Genomic DNA, 18,257 nt, shown 5'->3' on the forward strand with positions numbered 1-18,257 from the left:
GGAATGCTAAAAATGCTTCATACTACCGGTTAAAAGGACTGCTTCAATGTGACAGCAACCTGTTGACTGACGACCAAAAGGAAGACACAAATTTTTGAAGTTATACATCTGTCATGGCTTTTGAGGTATAGAATTCTGGGTGCTTCTTTGTGTGTGAACAGTCGTGGAACTAACTGCACAAAAACTGGTGCAAATGTTGTGTGCATACTTATAATAGTGAAACGTGTGAAAACGTATCCGAATTTTCATCCATGCCTAATGGGGCACGCCCGGATTCAACGCCGACAAGCAATTCGACTTTATCTCTACTACTTATAATGGTTGCTTGGTGCAGATATTGGAAGCTAGAACGGAATTTGCGATGTCAGACAAAGCTAGAGACCAATGAAGACACACTGATTGTGTGCGATAAAGATGACTCAAAAGAGAGCCTTGAGCAATGTTGGTTACGGTAAACTGTGCCCGATCAATCTATAAGTGTTATGAAAATATACAGTCACCGATCTTATATATTGTTTGTTCCATCAATACAAGCGCCAGATTGCTTGTGTAACTTGTCCATGTATTGAATGTTGATGCTAGAGTTTTCGCAATCTAGAATGGAATAAAGCACAACAAATTTTCTGTTTAATATCTCTAGCGAGAGCCTCCTATGTACATTTGTTTCAAGTTAGTAGATATCGAGTTGTTTCTTTAGTTCATTTTTTCTTACAGGCAAGAGCATGTTTTGGGACGTCCTTGGCTAAGATCCAATTCCACAGAGTGCATTCTTGAGCAACTCAGGTTCTTGGAACTTCCGTATAATTCTTTTCTATTTGTTATTTGCTGGTTTGGGGTCTTGTTATGTAGTTTGTGATTTCCAAGCTTCAATATTCATCTTGATTTCATTTTTTTGTTACGCATTATTGTGTGGTTTACAAAGTAAATTTTGGCTTTTGCATTCTATTTTCCAGAAATTTGATTAGGACCGGACACTCCCAAATCATGAGTTGTGCCGCCACCAGCAAGAGCTCCGGGGCTGCTGAAGCTTGTTGCGATGGACAGGAATTGAAGAACTCAGAGAGTTTTTCCAACAGGGAGAGAAAACTCGATATACTGTGGTGTAGCAAAATGGGTGAGGTTTGCCTGCTCATTTAATGGATGACAGCTAAAAAATAGAAGTTCAGAGGTATATCATGTTGGATGAAAGTCATACGAAATTACAGTATTTTAAGAAAACTCTTGGACAAATTATTTTATTTTTAGAAAGATTATAAACTTGATTTTTCATTTACAATGTAGAATTGATAATTGATACGCGCGTGCGCGTGCATAGCTACTAGTCAAGCAAAGAGGGGAAAAAAATAAAATTCCCCACTATGTTGGGAATAAGTTTTATTATTTTCCTTTACAAAATGCCCCTGTATTAGAACAAAATTACAGGATCTTTTGCCAATGAGTCGTACATTCGCAGTTTCCTCCCTTCGTTTTTCTATCCTCTCCCCAATCCGCGACGGAGCGGCCTAGGGTTTGCGCCGCACCGCCGTCCACTCCCTCCGGCCGCCGCGCTCTAAGCGCCGCCTCGCCCCCAGCGACACCGGCCGCCTCGCCACTCATCCTACGAGCCCTGCGCCTCCAGGAGACCCGCGCCGCTGGTCCCGTCTGGCACCCAGCCCGCCTTGTCGGACGGGGGCGCCGTCCATCTCGACGCCGAGGTCCCCCTCTCCGAACAAGATCGACGTCCTGCCGCCGTCCAGTTTGCCTGGAAGTCCCCCCGCCTCCAGCTCGCCGTCAAGTTCCCCCTTCTGGTAGCTGCGCATTAAGTCGCCGCGAGCTACCCAGGAGGTCGCTGTTCAAGTCCCACTGACGCCCCTCTGCTCCGAAGGTAAATTGTTTCGGCGTGCTTGTATCTCCCTGTTGGCGTGGATGTATGAATGGATACAACACCTGGAGGCAAATGCAGATCGCCATCCTTCTTAGCATATCCATTTTTCTGCTTGAAATTCTTCTGCTAGCAAAAGCAGCAAAAAAAAATCTGTTTGAAATTGTCCTGCTAGCAAGAACATCATGTAATGAAATTGTCTGACTATTTATGCATGTATGTGTACGGGTGAACAAGAACACCATGCCGTCTTATGCCCAAGCTTAAATAGATTTAAATCCACTTGTATAGCAAATTATAGGAAGAACTGTCAGAAGTAACTGGTTCCGTCCGTTTCTTGTGTTTAATTCTTTATCTATTTTATCATACAGTTGATGAATTGTGTGAAATTTCATCTTCAACTTAACCTGTATATATTCTCGATTAAATGAAAATGAATTACATATGCATAGTTGAATATTTGATATATTCTCGATTAAACGAAAATGAATTGCATCTGCATAGTTGAATATTTGAAGGAGGAAGGAACTTTGTGAAATATATTTTCCATTGCTAGAATGTAATGTTTTCTTCTTCTAAATGCAGTGTCTTGACTCATCACGGAACAGCTTACAGAGCATGGCAGAGGGTGGTATTGTAGTGGCCATTTGCCAACACGGTGGGGAGTTCACTTCTGGTCCCAATGGGAATTTGATCTACAAAGGAGGAGAAGCGCACGCTGTTGACGTCTCTCGGGAGATGTCACTGGACAGCTTCAAGGATGAGGTGTCTAAGGTGTTCCATGTGGATGTCACTGATATGTCGTTCAAATACTTCCTTCCGAACAATAACAGAACGCTCATCACAGTCTCATGTGATAGAGATTTGCAACGGATGGTTGATTTTACTGCTAGTGCTGCACAAGTAGATGTTTTTGTGATTAGTAGAGTGGAGAACAGGTATGTCCTGTTCTATCTTCCTGTCTAACCTTTTTATAGTTAATTTACAAGAGCTAATATCAAGCATGTCCTGATGTGATGAACTTTTTTATATACTGGGTAATTAGGAGTATCATAGCGTACACTGGAGCATCCACTGTTAAAGCTGGATCTAATGCACACGGTGACAAAAGGAAAAGGCCAACTTCCAAGAACAAGTAGGTGGCACTATGCAGGTTGTCTTTCTCCGATGTTATAACTCTTCAACATTACACTCAGTGTTCTCTGTCTCTCTCCAGGGCGTCCAAGAGTAACAAGAAGACCCCTAATGCTACCGGTGCTGCAATTCAAGCTAATACCCATGATGTCAATCAAGCAGGACCGGTGGTTGCATTAAATGATTACAACGAGTACAAAACTAATCTTAACATGGTTACCACATCTTTGCATTTCTGCTGGGCCATTGGTTACTACGTTGTACTTACTAACTATTATGAGATGTACCTTGGTTATGATCTATTGTGCCCTTCAAAAGATAAAGCAGAAAATTTAGAGTCCCTTTTTTTTTTGTAAGTGGCATAATCTGCAGTCAGTTAAATATATGCCTACTTCAAGAGATGTAGTTTGTTTGAAGCTGTAATTGGCATATCAAATCGTCTGCCTACCTCATTGGCTGGTGTTTGTAGTTTTGCCACTAACGGGCCATGCATTTTATTTATATTTGCTGAAATTTCTAGAATATATATCTCGCCAGTAGCATGGTTTATACAGCATCATTTGTGTTTAAAACAGATTATATCTCTGATAATTAGTTAAGCCATGCACACGTAATATTATTACCATATAATCTTATGTGCATCTTCATTACTTCGGTACCACCCCTTGTTACTTACAGGCATCTTCACAACTTTGTTAATGCCCCTTTCTGTAAATTATGGGAACTGCTAATGCGTACCTACTAAGCCACCTTGTAGTTATTTCTCTTACCTAGTTTTCCATATGCCACTCTCTGTAGCTGACAATGTTATTTGAATGGTTTCATGTCCTAGTTGCATCCGTTGCCGGATCTGTTTTTTTTTGCCTGTTCTGTTTTCAGTCTTTGTATTTTGTACTTGCTGCTAATTTAGCTTTTTTACTTCCGTTCTTGGTGAGACCAGGGATTTTCAAGTAGAATTTGGGCGTGATGATGCCTTTGCTACCACAGCTGAAGCTGTTTCCTCTGCTCCAGATGTCTTGAATCAGGATAAGCTTGCTCTCGTTGACATGCAAAGGTAGTTACCTACTCAAGTTATGTCATTTGTACTTTGCAAAGTTCGTATAATTATAAGTTTCACAGATGCCTACATGGCTTTTGCAGGGAACCAACTGAGATTTTTGATGATGCAATCAATCCATATGATGGTTCTGAGATCATAATTGATCCTCCACAGGAGCTTACCAGTAATCCTACTGTGTTCTGGGATGGCATTATTAAAGGTGTTGGTCAAGAATTTGACAATGTGAAGGATTTTCGAGCTCAGTTGTGCAAATACGCCATTGGGAAAGGATTTGTGTACAGATTCATCAAGAATGAAACCACCCGTGTCACTGTAAAGTGTGTTGGGGATGGCTGTACCTGGCGATTGCATGCATCTGAGTCATCCCGCAACAAAAAGTTTGTCATCAAGAAAATGACTGATGAGCACACGTGTGGAGGAGAAGGTGGAGAGGGTCAGCGACGAGCAACAAGGCAGTGGCTGACTACCATCATTAAGGAGAAACTGCGTGAGAACTCTTTGCTCAAGCCGAAGGACCTTGTCAAGGAAATATATGAAGAATATGGAGTTCTGCTGACCTATTCACAGGTTTGGCGAGGTAGAGAAGTGGCGCAGAAGGAGATGTTTCATGTCATGAGGGAGACATTCGGCCATTTGCCCTGGTATCGGGATAGGCTTTTCCAGACCAACCCAGGGAGTTCACTTGAGTTGTCTCAAACGGCGGATACACGCCGTGTTTTTTTTGCATTCCATGCTTCTTTGCATGGTTTTGCAAATGGGTGTAAGCCCCTCCTATTTCTTGACAAGGTTCCACTCAAAGCGACAAATGAGTACAAGTTGCTAGTTGCCGCTGCGGTTGACGCGGACGATGGTATCTTTCCAGTGGCATTTAATGCGGTTGAAGATGACAATTATGATAGCTGGGTTTGGTTCTTGATGCAGCTGAGGATGGCTCTTCAATATCATAACTACGCATTCAATTCTATGACATTCTTGTCCAATGGACAAAAGGGTCTGGATGCTGCTGTCCCACATGTGTTTGAAGATAGCCACCATGCCTTTTGTTTGCATCATATCATGGAGGAATTCAAAGGAGAGCTGAAGAAGGGGCCATGGTCGCAACAAATAAGAGATGCGATGGTTGAAGATTTTACTCGTGCAGCCCAAGCATGCAGCATTGATGAATTTAATGCATCAATTGAGAGCATAAGGAATATATCCACTGAGGCTGCCGACTGGATCATTGCGAGTAAGCCAGAGCATTGGTCAGACGCCTTCTTCACAGGCTGTCGGTATGACCATTTCTCCTCAAACATTGTTGATGCATTTAATAACTGGATACCGACAAAGAAGGAGGGGTCAATGGTGCTGATGATAGACTCTCTTCGAATAAAAATAACGGAGGTAATGGAAGCGAGGCGTGAAGCCTGCAAGTCATGGGAAGGGCCTTTAACACCTTCCATGGATTACAAAGCGCAGGATGAGCTGTCGAAGGCTGGAAAGCTGACAGTGCTGTGCTCTTCTGAGACTGTGTTTGAAGTGCGGGGCAACGGTATCTTTGTTGTTAATCTTGCAAATTGGGAATGCAGCTGTCGGAGGTGGCAACTTTCTGGCCTCCCTTGTATGCATGCTGTTGCTGTGTTTAACAGGATTGGACGGTCGTTCTACGACTACTGCTCGAAGTATTTTAGAATAGAGAGCTACCATTTGACATACTCAGGAACAATCTTCCCAATTCCTGACATGGATACCTTTGATTTTAGTGCTGGGGCGACGATCCCACCTCCCAAGCCACGGACATCAGATAAACCGAGAAGGAAGAGGTTTAACCCCAACAAGGTAACGACTCTTATACGGCTCTGTAGCAGGTGCAAGCAAGCAGGCCACAATAAGGCAACATGTGAAGCTCTTCTGTAGGCAAAGGAAACTCTCATCTGCAGAATGTATAGCAGGTATATCTTGTCTCTTTCCATGTAATCTTGCTGGAACAGTGACATCTTAGTTAGTGTATGGAAATCCCCAATGATCAGAATAGATTACAGTACAGAGAGCTCAACATTCACTAAAAAATCTATGTCGGGTACCATTGCCTTCCATTAAAAAGATTGATAGGAGAAAGTCTACTTTTGGTGGCTAAACTATTGTCCCAGTTTAATTTTCACCCCGACTCTAATGCCATTTAACTTGCACCCTGAACTCCTAGAAGAAGAGCAATGGGACCCATTCCCCAACTTGAAGTGTTATTATCCACCTGGCCATTCTAGATGGCTTCTTCTCCTCTCCTTTTCTCTGTTCAGCCCCATAACAACCCCAAATTCATGCAGGGAACATTGTGATACTCTCGTGTAGAGGATAAGTAGTCTCTGGCCAGATCTGTGGCTATTGGTGGACTGAGGGGCTAGATTTGGGCACCAACTGACCATATCTGTCTGGGAGATGACAGCAATCGTGAAGGATGCATCATTGCCTGCATCGACGGGGGAGGTGTGGCAGTGAAGTGTTGGGACGATTAGAGAATGCGTTATTTCTTCCATAGGGGATGTGGTGGCAAAATTTATGATTTATCAGTCACGCCACAGAACTGCCCACAAAGCCAGTCTTGGTAGGCCCAGTTTGAACAGCTTTGATCGTTGAGAGGTTGAACATGTTAAATGCTATTGGAGTTCTTGATATGAGTTAAATCGAGGCAATAGTCAAGGGACCAAAGTCTCATAAGCTATGTCGTAGGGAGTATTAGAGGGACTAAAACATTGCATAGCATTTATCAATTGTACTAGCTGTTTTTCTTCAGTAAAATCAATCTGGTTTTCTGGAATTTTGAATGCCTGTGAACCTCCAGATTGTATCGTTTGCGTGCATTTTTTTTCTCTCAGGGTATCCTATTGCTGAACTAACTGCTTTCCACTAGTAGCACGGAGGACCATACTTATGAAAGGAGTTCAGGCTTATGCGATCTGCTTGGCTAACCGAACATTTTTTTACCGTTGCAGGTTCACTAAGGAGTCTGATGCGGTGAAGAACTTATGATGGTGCATGCTGTGTCTGGATGGAAGTGGGGAGGCGATGAGACATAAATCGTTATCATTTTGTTTATATGAAGTTCTTTAGCAATGGGTTAGAGATGCTGACAAGGGGCTAAGTACCTTTGGAAAGTGTCAGCTGAAATCAGAGTAGATGGATTAGAGATGCTGATAAGGGCCTAAGTACCTTTGAACAGTATCAGCTGAAAACAGAGTAGATGGTGGTTAGCAGTTTATTTATATCTGTAGGTTGGTTGGTGATAAGTAGTGTTAAAAAGCTAAGATGCATGTCTAGTCCCATGGTTATCATTATCGTTGTATGTCTATGTGAGAGTGGTCTTTCTCCTCTAGATCTGTGTACCGGCTTTGCTTACATTTAAGCAGCAGTCATGGTTATTTTGTCCAACTGCCACGGTAATATTGCCGCAGCTTGCATATTGTTGTTTATGTTTGTCGTCAGTTGTCGATCTGGATCATATATAGGGACTGGAGCATTCAAGCTGTGGTTTCTTGTGAATGTGCCACCTGCGGTCTGCGGACGGTGGTAGTTTTCTTGGTCAATCAGATGTATCTATCTGTTAACAAGAATTTCGCAATCTGTGGAGATGTTGTGAGATAGGAAGAAACATATAGCGTTCTGCCTCTGGCCAAGGGTCTACGCTGTTGCACAGAACCGATCAATTTTAGTTATCTACTATTGAGAATTTGAGATCATGAACATGGTCCATCGACCTCTGCTCTGTGTTCTGCTACGATGCCATGTGTTTGGGCAGTAGATTTTAAGAACTGCGCCGATGATTCTCTCCATCACTGTGTCTGCAGCAAGTGTTGTGAAATGACAGAGCTAGAACTAAACACTGGATGCCGAGAAGTTTTGAAGATGGTGCTCCTGATGTTACTACGAATGGAATCCTCATTTGACCAGCTCGCTGTGTAAATTAGTCTCTCTTTGTATCGTTTTGGTTCCTGGCGGCCATACTCTCCAGCTAGTTCCGTGGCCATCCCACCCATCATTCACCCAAAACTACTCTTGTATCTTTCTTCTTTCTGTTTTTTTCTTCTTCAAAATCAGCACCACGATTAAGATCTCCCTTCATAGTCGAAGGTGACCTCTTTCAGTAATCGTCGTCCTTGATTGATTTCAGTCAAAATCGAAAATTTAGCTGACTAGCTGCGCCCACTTCCACCCGGGTGGCAGGGGTTACTTAAGATATGCATGTTCCAGGCTTTGTGGTTTTATTAATTTAAAGCTGAGCTTACCATAGGCATGCTGCAGGCCAGCTGCTAGGGCAAGAGCCTCTCTGCACGCTATAGTGTCGAGTGTGGCACCATTATTACCTATATAAAAGCTAGAGGAGTTTGCTAAACCCACAATTTTTTGATATTGTTTGCTTGAAAATTTTATCTAATCAACTGTTGCCACGTCTGTTTTTCTTACTGTAGATGGGTGCATGATTCGTGAAGATGGTCGTGGATAGTTTTGCTCCTTCTTTTTCTTTGCAAGTAAAATTATTGGTAATCGGTTGGTTTCCAATAGCCTGCGTTATCGTATCCGGTAATTTTGCATGTCAGTTCTTTCCTCTTCCGTACCTGTAAATTCCGGTTTTATGGTAGATCATACTACCTCCGTTTCAAGGAATAAGACGTCCTTGTTTTACGAGTTTTTTGTTTGACCAAAAATTACTTCAAATAAATAAAAATTATTTGTATGAAATTAATATCTATCAGCGGGGAGCAGCGCCGGGGGCGTCACCTCGCGTACGTGGAAGCCAAACCCAAGGGTGCCAACATCAGCGGGAGGAGGCCGTCAAGGCGTCTGGCCGTGTCGCCGGGAATCCGCGCCAGCTGGGAGAAGTGCTATCTGCGGGAAGATGGTGAGAGGCCCGCCGACCGCGGCCAACCTGCTGCATGCTGGTCTCCGACGGACCGGCCGACGAGATCCAGCAGCATGTGCCACGGCGCCCTCCCCGCCTCGTGCATCGGCTGTACAAGCACCACAGCTTCTTTTCCCCACAGCCCATCCGTTCTTCCCAGCAAGTGTGCAAGAAGAATATGCCTGCGCTTCAATCCAATCTCTCTGTTTTCAATTAATTCCCTCATCGTTTTTGCTGATTCCAGCTCACGACATATCAACGGTGATGGCCTTCTACATAGAATTGATTACGTACTGCAGCTGCTAGTCTGCTCTTATCACAAGTAATAAAACATCCTTTATCGAAAAAGCTGCTAGCCTGCTCCATTGTATTTTTTCTCTAAAACAGAGCTATTCAATTGAATTGCTTCATGCATCAAAGAAGGGGGATTGTACTGGCCGGCTTGCTATTGAGTCAGCTCATACGGTTATACTCCATACATAGTGAGATATGCGATATCTCTCTTCTACACAAGACAACAGTTCCTGGTTAGTGCCTCATTTTCTGCAATTTAAGCGCCCTGAATTTCTCAAGTTTTATGTCCTCTTTAAATTTCTAGATTTGTTTTATATATGCATTTTCAGCCTACTACAATTATGTTCCTGCTTATGGCTTATGTTCCCTGTAATTTATGAAGTACTACATGTCGTATGATTTCTCAATAATATTGCAAAATATAGCAAAACTGTATTCCACTACCTGTCCTTTCTTTTATGGCTTTTCATTCATGGTGAATCTTTCTCAATAATCCGAAAAGGGATATTATTCCATGCAGGAAGAGTCGACTCATTCCCATGGCTTGGGTATAATTAGACATGAAGGACTAATGTGTTTACATGTTCTTGCAAGTGCACCTTCTATTTCTACCGTTTCTAGGCTCATCTTCGGACAAGATAATGTGCTAGCTTTTGTTGGGTTAACATTGACGAGTACTAATCTATAGTTATCTTCACCAATTGTTAGACGAAACTGGTCATTAAGCAGGAGTGGTTGACTGTTTTTTTTCTCGAAAGCTTAGGCAGAAGAACAAGTGATGTTCTTTTGTAAGCTTATACTTATCCATGAAAGTTTACTTGCAAACAATTATGCCTACTCTACAAAATTCTTTGTTCCTTAGGTTGAATTTTAATATATAATATATAGATGACAAAGGATTTGATTTTACATGTTGAATTACTCCACAGCCGTGCCAACACTTCCTAGTATATTTCAACAGGGTATTGACAAGCGGCACACTTGAGCAGAGTACTGAACAGTGAACACATCATGTGAAATTGAAGCTTGGATATTGTCACTCATACAACATGACGATGCAAATGCATAATAGGAGACTAGAGTAGTACTGATACTACAACACCATGCAAATGCCAGAATATTATTGTGTGGTAGAAGTAACGAATTCATGGCTTGCTGGGAGGGAACAGCCACGTTGCCTGGAAACCTTTGAGCGGCTGCACAGATGTCTGCAGGAGACACCGCTGCCACCGTTGCGTCTTGAGGTTGAAGACGGCGCAGTAGAACGGCAACCTCCTCCGGTGAAATGCGGCGAAGTAAAGGCGTTCGTAGGAGAAGAAGACGATGGAGTTTCCTCCCACGCTCCCGGGCTGGTCGGGGCCACCGGCAGCAACAGACCGGGAACACCATGGCCCGACGAAGAGCGCCCGGCCGCCGGACACCTTTTCCAGAACGTCGCCACGCGCCATCGTCCACCGCGAGCGCTCGAAGCTCGCCACGTACACCGCGAACTTGGCCACCGCAGGCGCCAACAACTTGATGCCCTCCAACGTATCCGTGGTTTCGGTTATCAGCAGCAGCGCGCCGCCGGATTCCAGCAGGTAGCATGGCTGGAGCGGGGACGTCCGCATGACGCTGTCGATGACGCGGTCGACGCTGGACACGGACGGTTCGCCGTCGTCGGCGGTGATAGAGACCATGTCCAGGCTCCTGTCGTGGCCGAAGGCGTAAAGCCGCCCCTGGTACAGCACAAAGTCTCGGGCGAAAACGTTGGCGCCGTCCACGAGCGCCCACGACCACGAGGCCGACCCTGGCCGGCACAGCGCCAGCTTGACGTACGGCTCCCTCGGCTTGTCTACCACCGCTGCGGCTACGAGGTTACCCGAGCACACGACTAGCTTCCGGATGGCTGGCCCTTGGACTTGGACGTCCTTGTGGTCAGGGTTGAGGCTGTGGAGCCCGGGGAGCACTATGGTGCCGGCGGCGGCGGAGAGTGGGCTCATGAGCGTGATGGCGCCGTCGTGGCGCTCGAAGACGAGCCACTCGCCGCAGGAGGTCTGCGCGTGCGGCAGCTGCCGGTGGCCGTCGAGGTGCACCTGCAACGGCCGGAAGGAGGTGTCCGGCAGGCTGTAGAAGGTCCGGTTGGGTAAGGCGAGCCAGGGAAAGTGCGGGGGCATTGCTGGGTTCTCTCGCGCGGCGGCGAGCCACTGCGGGCACACGGCGCCGAAGCGGATGCGGTCCTGGGGCCGCGGCGGGAGGCGCCGGAGCACGGCGGCGGCAAGGTCCAGCGGGAGGTCTGACCAGGATCTTGGTGTGTCACCCTGTTGCGGTGCTCCCGCCGCCGCCATAGGCAGATCCATCTCACATCACAACATGGTGTTACGAATCGCCTTATTAACAGTTCCGAGCAGAGCGCCGTATGGTATCATATCAATCAATTCCGTTTTTTCCGCAGGAGATTTATATTGACCAAATCCTTTTGTTGTCGACATCTGAAAGATTGATACGAATCGCCTTATTAGAGCATCTCCACTCGTCCCCGAGCGACGTTTTTTCCATCCGGACGGCGAAATTCGGCCCAGTCGCGCCCCCGGTTTCTCGTTTTCGTCCGGATTTAGCCCTTCATCCATCCGGCGAGCCCACGCCATCCCCGGCCCCCCGGGGCGCGCTCGGGGACTCCGGACGAAGATTTTGGCGCGAAACGTCGTGTGGACCCGCGTAGTCGGCGACTGGAAAACCAAATCCTGTCGATTTTCCCTCCAATTTGCTTGCATATCCCCATTCCCTCCAATTTGCTTGCATATCCCCATTCTCTCCCGCCGAAATTCCCCAATCTCCTCGTCTTCCAGCCTCCAGCTTCCGGCGGCGTCTTCTCGTCCACCACCACTCTCCTCCTCGTCTTCTCGTCCACCACAATGCCGCCGAAGGCGTCGGCGAGGAAGATGCGGGCGAAGAAGACGAAGCCGCCGGGCATGTCGAACGCCGAGTGGGCGGCGGACGAGAAACGGCGCGAGGTGGAGACAAGCGGCAGGGCGGAGAGGGTGAAAAAAGCCGCCGCTAAGAGGGTGGCGGCGGCGGCCCAGGACGAACAAGCGAGGATGATCAGCATGGCCATGAGCGGCGGCAGCATGTTCCCCGGCCAATGGCCGACGCAAGGTACAACCAGTTCCCCGTCGTCCTTCTCCCCTTCGCCGTACTCGCCGCCGCCGACCGCCGTGTTCCAAGAGGGCGCCTACGTCCAACCGTCCAGGTCCACGCCGTCGCCGCCCGAGCTTGGACGTCGGCGGCGGCGGCCGGTCCGAGGGCACCTCGCCGGCCATGCGACGAGGGCCGCTCGCGTTCGGTGCGATGGCGGCGCCGAACGAAGAGGAGATCCACGAGATGATCACCTCCGGCTCCGCCGCCGCCGCCGCGAGCCCGGGGTTTTTCATGGCCGCCGCCGCTGCGTGCCCGGGGTTCTTCACGCAAGAGGAGCAGAGGGCGACGGCCACTGTGGCGGCGCGCAACGAGCATCGGGAGGATGTTGCCGACGGAAGCCAAGCCGTCGAAGAAGAAGACGAGGAAGAAGAAGAGCCAACACAAGCCGCCGCCAACCTGTCGGAGGGGAAGAAGAAGAGGAAGAAGGACTCGCCGCCTGCCGAACCGCGTATCAAATGGACACCGAAGGAAGAGGAGTGCCTCGCCGAAGCTTGGATGACCGTGTCCATGAACGGCATAATCGGGGCCAATCAGTCGTTCGACACATACTGGCTTCGAGTGAAACAGGCGTACGAGGAGCGCAAACTCGTCGATCCCTACTTCAACAAGACGAACATGAACGTGTACCGAGGAGACAAGGCAATGGCCACCCATTGGGGGATCATGCAGACGGCGTGCAGCAAATGGCACGGCATACAGGAGGAGTGCGACAAACGGCCGATCAGCGGCCACGACTTGGAGCAAAAGGTATGCTCCGTCGACCCTGCATCACCGAGGTACATCGTCGTTAGCTGACCCGTATCGCCGTGTTCTTTTTCCCCAGCCTGCGCCGAGCTTTGGACATGTACACGGACGACACCGGCCTGCAGTTCAAGTTCCTCAACGTCTACGCCCGCCTCGAGAACTGCGAGAAGTGGAAGGAAGTCCGCACGACCCTCTCGAAGAGCAAGACCGAGCAGTACAACCCCGACGCTCCGGCGGCTTGCGCGGCGGAAGGGCGCCCTGAACTCGGCCAGAAGAAGCTCAAAGAGCTCAAAAGACGGGCAATCCCGCCGACAGGATGCAGTGCGTCGATCGACAAGTGCCGGGCCGACTTGAGGTCGCACGCCGACGGGAGGAACGACAAGTTCGACGGCAGGTGGCGGGAGATGCTCGCCAACCAAGGCGTCCGGATCGCCCCGCTCGAAGACGACGGCGGCGGCGAAGAAGAGGAACACGGACTTGGCGTTCCTCATGGGCGGCGGCGACATGGAACCGATGGACGAGGAGACGAGGAATTGGTACCGGGGCCACCGCAGCGACATCCTCCGAGCCACTCCGGCCAATCCTTCGTCGTCTCCGCCGGCTCCTACCTCGTCTACCTCACCATCTACCTCGCCGACCGCGGCCGCTTCGACGTCCACCGCCGCTGCTTCATCGTCGGCCGCCGCAGCCCGCTTCGGCCACGGCGTGTGAGGAAACCGGTCCGTCGGACACCGCCGTGCCGGCCGGGACTGCCGACGAGCCTCGTCTCCGTGTAATTTCCCTCCGATCGCCGATCCGTGGCTGATCTTTTGCTCCTTTTGCCGATCAACTGGCCGTACTTGTAGCGCGGGACGGCGATTTGTTTGAATTTAAACTCTATCCGCCGAACTCCGGGTGGACGACTGGAAATACGGTACTCCCCACGACTTAATTTCGTCCAATCCGGCAGTTGTTTCGTCCGGATTTGGGCATGGGGAGCGCCAACGAGTGGGGATGCTCTTAACAGTTCCGAGCAGAGCGCCGTATGGTAAACTATCATATCAATCAATTCCGTTTTTTCTGCAGGAGATTTATATTGACCAAATCCTTTGGTTTTCGAGATCTGAAAGATTGATATCGTTCAAACCCCTGATTTTTTTGAAAAAACTGTTAACTACCACTGATTTTCTTTATCTTTATCTTTATCTTTATATTGGAGTTGGGATGGTGTCCACTTTGACATCAAACATTCGGAAGATCTCAGCCGCTCATCACCATAAAAATGCCCATCAAATCATGTCCGCATTAAACAATTTTTCTTTAGCATGTAAGAAAAAATCCAAGGTCAATCAAGTCGATTGGTTTCATTTAAGGAAATAATCACGTCGACTAATTTCAAATAAGAAAAGAATCACGGCAATTGGGATCACAAGGAAACACATCCAACATCAATCAAGGTTGCACATCAAGCAGTCAATCACGTCCACAAAGGAACACATCTAGCATCAATCAAGGTCGCACATCGCGCCGGCTGGAGGTGAATTGCTCTGGTCGGAGTGGGGAGAGGGAAGAAGAACGGCGGGAAATGATAGGATAGAGTTTCAGGCTTATAGCGCCAGCGCGCCGCAGCGGCTTGTCCTTGATTTTATTTCACTATATTTTCAGATCGCGTGTAGACTTTTTTCTTTACTTACTTACGTTTATACTAATCTGTGCCATTGCATCCACGTTTATCATCAGATCGCGTAGCCTATGGTTGATTGCAGCAGCGACAGGGGCGAGGGACCAGTGGTGACTATCTTTTCCTTTTTCCTGTCAAAACAAAGTCGTTAAGTTATATGCGTGTGTGTTGGGCAAGTCTTGCTGAAATGGCGATATAATTGGATTTCTAGCTCTCCTTATCTTCTGTTGAGCTATGACTTTATTTAGTTTCTCCATTCTATGTCTTATATGATTTTATTTATTTCTTATTACTTCATAAATAATTTTTCTTTTGTAGATTATGGCCGGGACACACTGATATCATCGATACTCCAAAAGAATCGAAAGATATATGCTCTGATGCAAAGAAAGCTTCAAACCGTATTCAATAGGCTTAAATTTTAAGAAAATCCAGAACATATTTAGGATGGATCAACTTATGAACAATGATTGCTTCAACTTCAGAATACAAATAGTGGCATGCAACGAGATCCTACAAATGGCAGAGACTGATGTGCACTACATGGATCTACGCTTTTGTCTAAGTTACTACAATATGTATTTTCATTGTTGTCTCTATGTTTTTAAACATTCTTTTCTCATACGGAGATGGTGGATTTCACACAAGGTAAAAAAATGGCGAGTAAAGCCAAATATCCATCCCTAGCAACATTGCTCGATAGTTGGCCTGGGATAGACTATAGAATCGCTTAACGCATACTGGTAATATATTCACTTATCCAACTGTCTCACATTATATGTGTTTATAATTGTTGTTCTTTTGAAGGTTTTCTTCCTTATGCATTCATAGGCCACTTTAACTTGTTCTTCATCGATAAGCATGACTTATGTGTGTCTTTTATTGATCCTTTTTTTGTGCCACCACCATCGGAGAGTAAAATGGTTTGATCACGCCACATGCAATTGATCTTACAAAGAATTGCAATTTACCTAACCGACACACTTTCATAAGCACAACCTGGTTGGAATGCCGATATATTATTCTGGCCATGCATGTCACCAGCTGGTATTCCGCAAAGTTCAAGCACGTGAGTATCTCTAATAAAGCCCATATGTGTTACTTTCTTCAATAATTCTTTATCTTTATATTGGAGTTGGGGATGGTGTCCACTTTGACATCAAACATTCGGAAGATCTCAGCCGCTCATCACCATAAAAATGCCCATCAAATCATGTCCGCGTTAAACAATTTTTCTTTAGCATGTAAGAAAAAATCCAAGGTCAATCAAGTCGATTGGTTTCATTTAAGGAAAGAATCACGTCGACTGATTTCAAATAAGGAAAGAATCATGGCAATTGGGATCACAAGGAAACACATCCAACATCAATCAAGGTTGCACATCAAGCAGTCAATCACGTCCACAAAGGAACACATCTAGCATCAATCAAGGTCGCACATCGCACCGGCTGGAGGTGAATTGCTCTGGTCGGAGTGGGGAGAGGGAAGAAGAACGGCGGGAAATGATAGGATAGAGTTTCAGGCTTACAGTGCCAGCGCGCCGACGTTTATACTAATCTGTGCCATTGCATCCACGTTTATCATCAGATCGCGTAGCCTACGGTTGATTGCAGCAGCGACAGGGGAGAGGGCTCAGTGGTGACTATCTTTTCCTTTTTCCTGTCAAAACAAAGTCGTTAAGTTATATGCGTGTGTGTTGGGCAAGTCTTGCTGAAATGGCGATATAATTGGATTTCTAGCTCTCCGTATCTTCTGTTGAGCTATGACTTTATTTAGTTTCTCCATTCTATGTCTTATATGATTTTATTTATTTCTTATTACTTCATAAATAATTTTTCTTTTGTAGATTATGGCCGGGACACACTGATATCATCGATACTCCAAAAGAATCGAAAGATATATGCTCCGATGCAAAGAAAGCTTCAAACCGTATTCAATAGGCTTAAATTTTAAGAAAATCCAGAACATATTTAGGATGGATCAACTTATGGACAATGATTGCTTCAACTTCAGAATATAAATAGTGGCATGCAACGAGATCCTACAAATGGCAGAGACTGATGTGCACTACATGGATCTACGCTTTTGTCTAAGTTACTACAATATGTATTTTCATTGGTGTCTCTATGTTTTTAAACATTCTTTTCTCATACGGAGATGGTGGATTTCACACAAGGTAAAAAAATGGCGAGTAAAGCCAAATATCCATCCCTAGCAACATTGCTCAATAGTTGGCCTGGGATAGACTATAGAATCGCTTCACGCATACTGGTAATATATTCACTTATCTAACTGTCTCACATTATATGTGTTTATAATTGTTGTCCTTTTGAAGGTTTTTCTTCCTTATGCATCCATAGGCCACTTTAACTTGTTCTTCATCGATAAGCATGACTTATGTGTGTCTTTTATTGATCCTTTTTTTGTGCCACCACCATCGGAGAGTAAAATGGTTCGATCACGCCACATGCAATTGATCTTACAAAGAATTGCAATTTACCTAACCGACATACTTTCATAAGCACAACCTGGTTGGAATGCCGGTATATTATTCTGGCCATGCATGTCACCAGCTGGTATTCCGCAAAGTTCAAGCACGTCAGAATCTCTAATAAAGCCCATATGTGTTACTTTCTTCAATAATTAAGATAACAACGAGACATTTATCTAGGAATACGTCTGGTTATTTTTTATATATTATGCTCTCGTGAAATGTAAAGATGTGGTTCATCCAATATGCACAGTAGGTATTTTACGTTGCACTTTATATTTTCACTAAAATTATACATACTAATGATAAATATTGTTGTGCATAATGTTATCGACCTGAGGAAAATTATTTTGGTATGCTTTCTCAAGTACCATAAAAGTGAAGTGCGAGAAAATATTCCATACAACTACGACATACTCTAAGGAGGAGATCTTTTTAATATAAAACAGTTACTGGAGTATTTATTTCATATTCAAATGATGTCAAAATAATAGTTGTCAAAATATACTACTTTATGGTTATCTCTTTTATACACGTGAATTTTTACAACTATTGTATTGATATATTGTAAGAAAAAAAACCCGTAGCAACGTACGGGCATTCAACTAGTAGCACTACACATGTGAATTCATTGCCTAGTTAAAGTTCATGGTCATCCAGCCAAACTACAGCGACAGTCCCTCTGGTCTACGTTCTTGGGGAGGTACGGCACCATTAAAATTAAAATTAAATTCATCTTCCTAGTATTACAAGGTGGCGCAACGATCAGCCGCTAGTGCCCATGCCATGGCAGTCTCCAGTTCACACAGGAAATCAGTAGACAAGAAACGCAATTCAATATTACATAGTTGTTTGAGACGACATGGTTTGCAACGTCTACAAGCAGATTGCTACTAAGATCAAACAAATTTCAGTGTGGCAAGCAAACAATGTCTCCTCTCCATAGTATGATACCCTGACTAT

At 45.7% G+C, this 18,257-nt stretch overlaps 1 protein-coding gene across 1 annotated transcript; it reads left to right on the top strand.

The window, feature by feature from the left end:
* Window positions 1–1,641: 1,641 nt before the first annotated feature.
* On the top strand, window positions 1,642–7,505 carry LOC124685021. Its single transcript, XM_047219294.1, has 7 exons — window positions 1,642–1,864; window positions 2,447–2,799; window positions 2,907–2,996; window positions 3,078–3,188; window positions 3,936–4,049; window positions 4,136–5,986; window positions 7,025–7,505. Exons 2-6 carry the CDS (start codon window positions 2,480–2,482, stop codon window positions 5,949–5,951), a joined length of 2,451 nt encoding a protein of 816 aa, XP_047075250.1. The 5' UTR covers window positions 1,642–1,864; window positions 2,447–2,479; the 3' UTR covers window positions 5,952–5,986; window positions 7,025–7,505.
* Window positions 7,506–18,257: the final 10,752 nt, after the last annotated feature.

Source organism: Lolium rigidum, chromosome 1 (assembly GCF_022539505.1).
Source record: "Lolium rigidum isolate FL_2022 chromosome 1, APGP_CSIRO_Lrig_0.1, whole genome shotgun sequence".
Lineage (NCBI taxonomy): Eukaryota > Viridiplantae > Streptophyta > Magnoliopsida > Poales > Poaceae > Lolium > Lolium rigidum.

Coding starts and splice junctions, on each gene's coding strand:
- LOC124685021 (XM_047219294.1), top strand. CDS start 2,480: ATGGCAGAGGGTGGTATTGTAGTGGCCATTTGCCAACACGGTGGGGAG. Junction 2,997..3,077: donor AGGCCAACTTCCAAGAACAA/GTAGGTGGCACT, acceptor GTCTCTCTCCAG/GGCGTCCAAGAGTAACAAGA. Junction 3,189..3,935: donor GCATTAAATGATTACAACGA/GTACAAAACTAA, acceptor TGGTGAGACCAG/GGATTTTCAAGTAGAATTTG.